Source organism: Oncorhynchus tshawytscha, linkage group LG12 (genome assembly GCF_018296145.1).
Source record: "Oncorhynchus tshawytscha isolate Ot180627B linkage group LG12, Otsh_v2.0, whole genome shotgun sequence".
Classification (NCBI taxonomy): Eukaryota; Metazoa; Chordata; class Actinopteri; order Salmoniformes; family Salmonidae; genus Oncorhynchus; species Oncorhynchus tshawytscha.
In genome coordinates, this window is record NC_056440.1 from 31,924,326 (window position 1) to 31,935,072 (window position 10,747).

At 40.6% G+C, this 10,747-nt stretch overlaps 2 protein-coding genes across 3 annotated transcripts; one reads left to right on the forward strand and one right to left on the reverse strand.

Annotated features, from left to right (window-relative positions):
* Positions 1 to 5,258: 5,258 nt before the first annotated feature.
* On the reverse strand, positions 5,259 to 8,190 carry LOC112262966 (transmembrane protein 127). The gene is made up of 3 exons (XM_024438870.2): positions 7,427 to 8,190; positions 7,155 to 7,319; positions 5,259 to 7,024 (listed from the first exon to the last, which is right to left on the reverse strand). Exons 1-3 carry the CDS (start codon positions 7,668 to 7,670, stop codon positions 6,714 to 6,716), a joined length of 720 nt encoding a protein of 239 aa, XP_024294638.1. The 5' UTR covers positions 7,671 to 8,190; the 3' UTR covers positions 5,259 to 6,713.
* A 139-nt stretch (positions 8,191 to 8,329) lies between these two features.
* LOC112262965 (probable cytosolic iron-sulfur protein assembly protein ciao1-A) lies at positions 8,330 to 10,508 on the forward strand. 2 transcript variants are annotated; one of them, XM_024438868.2, is made up of 7 exons: positions 8,330 to 8,739; positions 8,833 to 8,981; positions 9,072 to 9,183; positions 9,319 to 9,407; positions 9,571 to 9,772; positions 9,871 to 9,943; positions 10,024 to 10,508. In XM_024438868.2, the coding sequence occupies exons 1-7, from the start codon at positions 8,601 to 8,603 to the stop codon at positions 10,256 to 10,258; spliced, it is 999 nt and encodes a 332-aa protein (XP_024294636.1). In that variant the 5' UTR covers positions 8,330 to 8,600; the 3' UTR covers positions 10,259 to 10,508. The 2 variants fall into 2 exon arrangements, with proteins under 2 accessions (XP_024294636.1, XP_024294637.1); XM_024438869.2 differs by having other exon boundaries at positions 9,571 to 9,763.
* The last annotated feature ends 239 nt before the right edge of the window (positions 10,509 to 10,747 follow it).

Here is a 10,747-nt window from a genome sequence, read left to right on the forward strand (position 1 = left end):
CGTGCTGCTGCTCCAGTTTCAACTGTTCTGCCTTATTATTATACGACCATGCTGGTCATTTATGAACATTTGAACATCTTGGCCATGTTCTGTTATAATCTCCACCCGACACAGCCAGAAGAGGACTGGCCACCCCACATAGCCTGGTTCCTCTCTAGGTTTCTTCCTAGGTTTTGGCCTTTCTAGGGAGTTTTTCCTAGCCACCGTGCTTCTACACCTGCATTGCTTGCTGTTTGGGGTTTTAGGCTGGGTTTCTGTACAGCACTTTGAGATATCGGCTGATGTACGAAGGGCTATATAAATAAATTTGATTTGATTTAATTTTGATTTTGATTTGATTCCTGACCAGCTGGACAGGACTATCAGACTTCAAGAGGAACCAATTTTTAGCTTTTGTCAGGTCACACACACGTTTCCACACACAAACCTACAACATGTCTCCGTGTAGCCGATATGAAATTGCTAGCTAGTTGGCGGTGGTGCGCCCTATGGCATTTCAATCGGTGACGTCACTTGCTCTGAGACCTTGAAGTAGTGGTTCCCCTTGCTCTGCAAGAGCCGCAGCTTTTGTGGAGCGATGGGTAACGATGCTTCGAGGGTGACTGTTCGTGCCTGGTTCGCGCCCAGGTCGGGGCGAGGGGACAGACGTAATGTCTATATTGTTACATCTGCATCATAAATTACAGTGTATTCCCCAGCCCAATCTAGTGACCACCATCCTCGACTCAGCCAGCCTAAAGATACAGGTATACACATCACTGGGACATTGTTATTGCATTATCATGAACAGATATTGCCACCTTAGTTAATGGTGGATGTGTACTGCACAGTTGAGAGGATCCCATGAGTAAGAATTTCACTGCAAGGTTTAGCCTATGATCACATCTGATGTTATTCAGTATAAACCTTGATTTCCATCGAAATCATGAAGAATAATTGTATTGTCTGTGTTTGTATTTTGTGAGGATGACACCATAAGAACAGGTGGGTTCAAGAAGGATGGAAACCTAGAGTTCAACATTTTCTACAGGAGATACCCAGACACACACATCTGTATTAAAACTAAAACTGAGGGGGCAATGGCACAGACAGAAGGGGTAACCCAAACACGTCACAGAGGCTATAAAGTTGAAGCATTTGTTTAGAATGTTTTCTCACCACCACATATGGTAGTGAGATGAAGTCCAGCCGCGGGTAATAGGACTAGATGAAACCGAGCTAATATTCTTTCTCATTGATTAAACATCTCATCTCAATACATTTTTCTGTTCCCAAAACTAGAATCTGTTATGAACACAGTGCACTAAATGTTATAGACTTGACGCTCTGCCAAAGTAAAACATAAATAAAAAGTTGTTTAAAAGTGCAAGGTCGCATATGTGCAGACGCGCACTTCAGAAGAGGCGTTCCCTAACGGAAATATGCAAATACAGTGGGGCAAAAAAGTATTTAGTCAGCCACCAATTGTGCAAGTTCTCCCACTTAAAAAGATGAGAGAGGCCTGTAATTTTCATCATAGGTACACTTCAACTATGACAGACAAAATGAGAGAGAAAAAAATCCAGAAAATCACATTGTAGGATTTTTAATGAATTTATTTGCAAATTATGGTGGGAAAAAAGTATTTGGTCACCTACAAACAAGCAAGATTTCTGGCTCTCACAGACCTGTAACTTCTTCTTTAAGAGGCTCCTCTGTCCTCCACTCGTTACCTGTATTAATGGCACCTGTTTGAACTTGTTAACGGTATAAAAGACACCTGTCCACAACCTCAAACAGTCACACTCCAAACTCCACTATGGCCAAGACCAAAGAGCTGTCAAAGGACACCAGAAACAAAATTGTAGACCTGCACCAGGCTGTGAAGATAATCTGCAATAGGTAAGCGGCTTGGTTTGAAGAAATCAACTGTGGGAGCAATTATTAGGAAATGGAAGACATACAAGACCACTGATAATCTCCCTCGATCTGGGGCTCCACGCAAGATCTCACCCCGTGGGGTCAAAATGATCACAAGAACGGTGAGCAAAAATCCCAGAACCACACGGGGGGACCTAGTGAATGACCTGCAGAGAGCTGGGACCAAAGTAACAAAGCCTACCATCAGCAAGGGCATTGAAGATGAAACGTGGCTGGGTCTTTCAGCATGACAATGATCCCAAACACACCGCCTGGGCAAAGAAGGAGTGGCTTTGTGCCCAATTTTCAGTTTTTGATTTGTTAAAAAAGTTTGAAATATCCAATAAATGTCGTTCCACTTCATGATTGTGTCCCACTTGTTGTTGATTCTTCACAAAAAAATACAGTTTTATATCTTTATGTTTGAAGCCTGAAATGTGGCAAAAGGTCGCAAAGTTCAAGGGGGCCGAATACTTTCGCAAGGCACTGTACATATACTTACAATTCTAACAGCTTTTTTGTTAGTAAAGCATTTAACTGTCTTAAAATACAGTTCAATTTCTTTTCTGTAGGGTACTAAAATGTGGTTTTCTGTTTGTAAATTTACATTTGTGTAATATGAAATTTGGCCAAAAGAATAATGAAATGAATTACATGAAAATGTTTCAGCTTATTTCTATTGTATGTAAAGAATTCAAACACTACATCTCTCAAAAAATCTTCATAAATGTGTTCAATTATAAACCTACTGATGTCTTGCCACAGTTTTCTTACATTCATACAATGCCAAAAAAGATGCAACACTGTTTCTGGGTGGTCATTACAAAAGGAGCAATTTGAGTTGATGTTTTCCTTAAACTTCTTCATATAGTGGTTGGCAGGATAATATTTATGAATCATTTTAAAGGAAACTTCCTTAATTTTGTTAACAAGTAGGTATGTGTGTGGCAACATCCAAACTTTTTTCCAACAGATATTATCAAAAAATCCATTCCAATAAGGCATGGCATAAGGTATAGATACAACATCCTGCTGAAACAAGGATCGTATCGCTCTGTTGTTGAATGGACCAAAAGAGAAACAAATCTTTCCTACTGATGAGTCAACATGGTCAATAGAAGGTAGGCTCTGAGGGTCAGGTCTTGACACGTTCCTGAATAACATAGCAACACCTGGGGGAATGGCATCTAAAACAATTGCAAAAGCTACTTGTTCAGAAAATAATTTGTACAATTCTGATGTAATTCCATCAACACCTGGTGATTTATTGTTCTTTAGATGTTTGATAGACTCTATAATCTCTTCAACTTTGATGGGTTCATCACACTGTTTAGATTCTATATCACTGATAGAGTGAACATTTTTCAGTGAATTAAAAAAACATATCTGTGGATTCCTGACAATACGTAGAGCTATACAATTTTCTGTAAAAATTGCTACAGTATTAAGCAATTCATTTTTGGTAATGTGTAATAACACCATCAATGTTTAACTTATGGATAGTGTCATTTTTAGAGTGAAATTTCTCAAGTCTAAAGAAATAGGATGAATTCTGTTCTCCCTCTTCAATCCATTTTTTCCTAGATCTAATAAAGGCTCCTTCTGCTTTTAATTTATATATATTATCCAGTTTATTTTGTAACTCAATTAGTTCCATCTTCTCCTCCCCCGAGAGGTCTGCTAGGGACCTCTGAGAAAGGGAAGGCATCTTAATGATCACCTTTTCCTCCTCAGCTCTTCTGGTCTTAGCAAGATTACTACCATATTTTCTAAGGTATTTGGACACCTCAAATAGGCAAGTGAATTAAGAACAAATTCTTATTTCCAATGATGGCTAAACCCGGACGACGTTGGGCCAATTGTGTGCCGCCCTATGGGACTCCCAATCACGGCTGGATGTTACGCAGCCTGGATTCAAACCAGGAACTGCAGTGACGCCTCTTGCAGTGAGATGCAGTGCCTTAGACTTTGCGGTCCTCGGGAGCCCATATTAGGACACAATTTTGTGACGTTTTTGTTCGTTTTGGACTTCGGTAAGGTTTTTTTTCGGCTGCAGAGGCTCTTTTACTTAATTATAAGGAATTCTTACCACTCTACAAGATCCTTGTAACACCTAAAGATGTGCAATTGTTTTAGATGCCATTCCCGCAGGGAAGATTAACCCTGTTGACTCATCAGTAGGAAATATTTGTTTCTCTTTTGGTCCATCCAACAACAATTACTAGCCTTCTTTCAGCAGGATGTTGTGCCTTTTCAAATGGACTGGAGTTCATTGATGAGGTGGGCCTGTGGACGCTTTCTTTGAGCTGAAGAAGTTTCTCCTTGTTGGTTGTCATGACATATAACGATATAAACACCATGTAATATGCTAAGATATTCTCTCATATGCCATATCTTTTTAAATACCTCATGTCATGGCTTTATTGGAATGGTTTTATTGATCATATATGTTGAAAAAAGTTTGGATGTTGCCACACACATACCTACTTACTGTATTAACAAAATTAAGGACGTAAAAAAAAAAAATCATGAATATTATCCTGCCAACCACTATATGAAGAAGTTTAAGAAAAACATATATTCAAATTGTACCTTTTGTAATGACCTCCCAGAAACGGTGTTGCATATTTTTTGGCATTGTATTCATGTAATGAATCTGTGGCAAGACATCAGTAGATGTATAATTGAACACATTTATGAAGATTTTACACTTATGGAGAGATGTACTACTTGGATTCTTTACCTATGATAGAAATAAGTTGAAACAATGATGTAATTAATTGTATTATTATTTTGGCCCAATTTCATATTCACAAATGTAAATTTACAAACGAAACACCACATTTTCTTACCTTACAAAAATAAATTGAACCATAAGACAACTATACTCTACCAACAAAAAAACTAAGAGTTATAAATGTGTGTGTATGTCTCTTAAGGTCCATGTGTAATGTGATATTGTACCCCCTAGCCCAATTGTCCTTTGTATATTCTTTATACACATAGATCTCACACTTGTGTTCCCCCATGTACTTTTTGATTGTGTTCCCCCATGTACTTATTGATGTGTTGTTAATAATAATGATTTAAAAAAAGGGGTTTTAATCTTAGATTAATTCTGACTATTTTGAGGAAGTGACTACTGGCTACGGCGTCTCAAAATGGAAAAACAGTACAATTACCACTTTTCTCTTGTTTTTAAACAAAGGCCTTTTAAGGGAGTATGTGAGCACACTCGTTCGGTTCTCCTAGGCTAGGCGCTAACCGAACTGAAGCATGCCCCCTTTAGTACCCTTGTGGAGCCGGGTAAGAGCCTACATTTACAGTTCTTACATTGAAAGCAATTATCTAAAAGAAAATTGGACAATTTATTTTTATTTTTCGAATATGACCTGCTTTTGTATAAACAGTCCACAATACATGTTTACAGACTGATGAAAGTAAAGCAACAATGGGGGGGAAAAATAAACAATAGAGCAACAAATCACCTATGGTAAAAGTATATTATTAACCACATTTATAAAAAATGTAAAAAGTAAGCAGTACAGGGCTGAATCTGAACACAAGTTAAGATGTGTGTGTGTGTGTAAGATTCCATCCCAAATAATTACAATCAGATTCTCACTATCTTGAGGATCAAGGGGGAAGAACTCATGCACAGACAACACACAACTGTCACACAACTCAAGCCAAGTAATCACAAAGTACAATTAAGAGTTGTCAATCAGTTGTGTATATTTAAGTGAAATGACTTAATTTATGAAATTACCAATGCATTGTGGATTGATGATTCTACAATGACGTTCTACCCATTTTCCCCATTGTTAAAATGAGAAAATAATGTTCCTCTAGTTGTCCAACATAGGAACATCTTGAATAATGTCCATTGCAATATGAGACACTTCACATTTCTCATGGTTTTCCATCAATTACTTTCTCAGCAATGAGTGCCTAACTCACTAGCCAGAATCATGTAAAATAACTTCTTTTTTTTACTACCATGACAAACCAATTTGACAGAATATTGAAAACCTATTAATTTCCAAGTTCACAACTGCAAGACTAAATAAAATGCAAAACAGTGCCTTTCATACACATAAAAAGAAAAGAAAAAACATTTACCACACCAGGGACAGGCAGTCAATAAATAATGGTCCATTTCAATTGAAAAATAAATGTCCACAATTCAGTGTCTGTGTAATCTTGGTGCCTTTTATTAGGTTTAACTGATAAAATGTCAAATAATATTCACATGGCAGGCAAGTCACCAAGTTTTGGATGTTCAGTGGGTATTTAATGCTTCAAACCAAGGGCCAAATACTACTGCCACACTGTGGAAACTTGAAACTTTGTTGAAAACTTGACCTTTGTCAAGCCATGACTGTCATACACTGTCATATACCAAGTTGAGTCTCAACCCATATCTGATCATTCAATAACCAGGCGTAGACCCAAACCGCACAGTGAATTAACACCCCATATATTACCACTGTCTCTTGCTTTACATGTATAGGTCAAGACTTTAATGCCATTTACATGCAAATTACTAAAAGCTTCAGTGGTGAAAATAAGATTCAAGTATTGAATCTCTGCCATCATAAAAGGAAGCTTTCATGCACTCAAGCACCCACAATCAAGAAATAAGTGTGTTCATTAGTGTGTTGATAAAGGAAAGGAGAATAAGCTATTTGCAGAGAATATCCATTTGGTACAATTATTGGATCACATATCCGTATATGTGTTTGTTACGAGGCCAAAAGTGGTACTCATAGAGAAGCCTGGATGTAAGAGAAAGAAGCGGCCGTCTGGCAACATTAAGGCATGTATGCAGGAGGCGGCTGGAACTGGTTGGCAATGTCATAATCAGCAGGATATGTTTCACTGCTCTCCTCCATCTCTGAGAGAAGCTCCAGAGCCTGCTCTTCCTCCTCTGTGGGGTAGTGGCGCAGCAGGTTGGCAGCTGTGGCCAGAATAGAGGCTCCACCAGCCCCCGCCACCAGGTAAAAGCTGATGGCAAAAGTGACGTAGATGAGGGATCCGTGGTACTTCTTGTGCTGCTGCTGTAGTGACAAGATGAGCTCTGAGGCCCAGTAGCAGAACCCGATCACTGTGGCACACTGCAGCACTGAAACCATACAAAATAACAGCAAACGGGAAAATATTGTTTTGTTTCTACCTTGCCTTGCAATTGTTTTCACACTCTTTAGCTGAAAAGCTCATTCCCTCCCCCCTCCACCGCCCAAAACCATTCATACCTGTGAGAATGTGTGCAAATGCATATCTGCGGGTGATCTTGAGGGCAGGGTGCTTGGGTCCAAAGACATCCAACAGGAAAGCTGTCAGGCTGCACAGGATGCCCAGGAAGCAGAATGCAGCAATGACCCTTATCAGTAAGATGGTCTGGGAGTTCATGCAGTAATCTTTAGGAGAAGTTCATGATAGTTAACACAAACCACAGGTCTTGTAAACATGCCAACGTGATTTCACATTCGGTGCTCGAGCCACTGTTGACAATATCATTACTTACCCTCCATGAGTTTTGGGTCAATGTATCCCAGGACATCAGCCACTCCAAGCTCCTGCCTGGGACACGTCCCCCCATGAACTCGGACCCAAGCTGGTTCTGCCAATGCCGTACATAGAGCCGTGATGGAGAGTGCTCCGGGGAGGGCAGATGCCAGGCTTCGCTCTGGCTGCTTGGGCAGTGCGGTACCCCCTCTCCTTCGCCGGCTTCCAGGGACAGTGGCACCAGGTGGTGCATACATTGTCATTCAATTCCCGCTTTGTCTTCAACCAGGACTCAGTGCCTGATGTATATCTATGTTATGTCACTCAAAGGACGGACAGCTTTTGTTTTGACAATGCGCCCTTCCGCCTGTGAAATAATCAGCTCACCAAAACCGATAGTGAAGGTCAACTGGTTACATTATTTGTCAAATAAATAAGTTTCAACTGTTGGGTGTGATATGATAAATGACTAAAAAAATAGACCGATAATTTTCAGTCTAACTAGCTAAGATCTCGACCTAGGCCTGTTAGCAGCAGAAGTTAGCTATCTAGTTCGTTTTAGACGTATAACGTTAGCTAGCCAAGTATAAAATCCTAATTGAAACAGTAACGTGAACTGGCATAATAAATACAATCTTATGATATGATACTTACAATCTGGCCAATAAATTTATCTAAAACGCGAACATCAGGATTTATACTAGCTCTCACGCTAAAAACAAAAACAAAAGGCAGCCAATTCGCTAGCTAGCTTCCTGTAAAATTGTTTCCTTCCTTGTTATTCATCACAAACCAAGGTACTTTTGTGGTTATTACCGCCATCTACTGGGTTATTGTGCAGCTACACACCAGAAACACGCGCAATGTTCACCCTGTACTCATGGGGGCGGTAATGAGCCAGATGGACGTTAGATTGGCAGCCAGCAGTAACTAGATACGAACAGGAAGAAAAAGTAGGAAGTTGAGGTTGAGCGTTTTTGGATTTGGTTGGTAAATGTATTTACATATACCGGATAACAACATCGTATTTTAAGTGGATATTAGCTATCGTCATTGTTTATGTCTGTATGATATTTGCATTATCTTCTTGGAGATACGGTTTTGTTGGTATCATTCATAGCTACGACTAGTTTGGTGGCAGCACATTGTGCTTATCAGTTGCCAGTAACTGCAAGATAGCAAGCTTGTTAGCAATGAAGGACACTTTGGCCCTTCTACAGAAATTTAACGCGCATCCAGATTCCCGCTGTTGGTATGTTGCATGGAACCCCAAAGGCACATTGCTGGCCTCGTGTGGCGGTGACCGGGCCATTCGGATATGGGGAAGGGAAGGTAAATATCCCAAATCCATTGTGTGAAATCAACCATATCAGAGGCATGTGCCGGTGGGGAAAACAGAAAAAATGAACCCCTTTGTCTGTGTAGGTGACTCTTGGGAATGCAAGACAGTGCTCCAGGATGGACACCAGAGAGCTGTCAGAAAGGTGGCATGGTCCCCATGTGGAAACTACCTGGCCTCAGCCAGCTTTGATGCCACAACCTGCATCTGGAAGAAGAAGAATGATGACTTTGAGGTGAGTCGTCCACAGACAATTGACCAAATGCTTTGCAATGATAGTAAGATATGGCCCGTGAGAGCATCACACTGTCTCTGTTTCTTTCAGTGCTTGACAGTGTTAGAAGGGCATGAGAATGAGGTCAAATGTGTGGCTTGGGCCCCATCCGGTAACCTGCTGGCCACATGTAGCAGAGACAAGAGTGTCTGGATCTGGGAGGGTTAGTGCTGCATTAACATAGGAATACAATTCCTTGTATTTTTATCACATTACTTGTGTTCTACATAAACATTCAGCTGTTGTGTATCTGTATGTAGTTTTGAACAGTCTGTCACCATGTCTCTGTCTTTCTCAGTGGATGAGGAGGATGAGTATGAGTGTGTGAGCGTGGTGAACTCTCATACGCAGGATGTCAAGCATGTTGTCTGGCATCCAACACAGGAGGTACTGCCTATTTCATACTGTTTCACTTTTTGTACTAAATAGCAGCATCATAATCCTTTCACACCCCAACACTATTGCAAGGCTTCTCTGGACTAATCGTTTCAGTATTCTGTACTCTGCATTGTGTGTTTTTACCCACTGAAGTTAAATGTTCTCTACGCAGCTTCTGGCCTCGTGTAGCTACGACAACAATGTGTGTGTCTATAAAGAAGAGGATGATGACTGGGAGTGCAGGGCGACCTTGGAGGGTCACACCTCCACTGTCTGGGGTTTGACCTTTGACCCAAGTGGCCAGAGACTGGCATCGTGCAGTGATGACCGTACTGTGAAGATCTGGAAAGAATGTCAGCCTGGAGGTGGGCAGGGTGAGCAAGATGCTCCATGAATGTGTGAATGATGTAAGGGGAAAAGGAAGGTAATGATAAATGCCCATTTAACGCCTGATTTTGTTTTTTTACTGAAGGCACAGACACGGCTTGGAAATGTGTTTGCACCCTTTCAGGGTTTCATGGACGGACAGTGTATGATATTGCATGGTGAGCATCCTCTTTATATAAAAAATATATTGATAAAATGCAGCCACAGATCCAATTCAGTACTTATTTGTTGTGCTCAGGTGTCCGCTGACCGGTGCCCTGGCGACTGCATGTGGTGATGACGGAGTGCGTGTGTTTAAGGAGGATGAGACGGCTGACCCAGACCAGCCTGTTTTCTCCCTGTCTGCCCATGTACCCAAGGCCCACAGCCAGGATGTCAACTGTATCGCCTGGAACCCCAAGGAGGCTGGGCTCCTTGTCTCCTGCAGTGACAATGGGGAGATAGCCGTCTGGAACTACCAGTCTGAGGTCTGAGAAAATGTACAGTATGCTGGGCCAGTTAGGACTTCCACATCCAGTGTTTAACAGTGCTGAATTTACCTTGTACAATTGAGGGTGCTACCAGCACTGAAATAGTCATGTATTTTGTTTGTCTCTTGGAATATCCTGTTATAACTAGATTAGTGGTTGATTGTAACATTAGGTTTCTTGGTCTCATGTGATACTGATAAGACTCCTGCCTGTGTACTTGTTCTGTGCTTCATAAATTGTGGTTTCAAGGGTCCCAAATGTGTATTGTCATAATTATGTATTTGAAAAACATTACAATTTACACATATTCCAAAGGCATTTTGTAATATCAATAAAATAAAATTGTTATAGCTATTTAATCAAAGTTGAGTGGTTCGGCACATTTGGATGTCTAGGACTGGTGATGGCTAAAAGTTTCCAGAAACATTGTAAGGGAAAGAAAGCACCTAATTGTAAGCTATGATGGAAAGTGCCTTAGCTTTCAATACCATT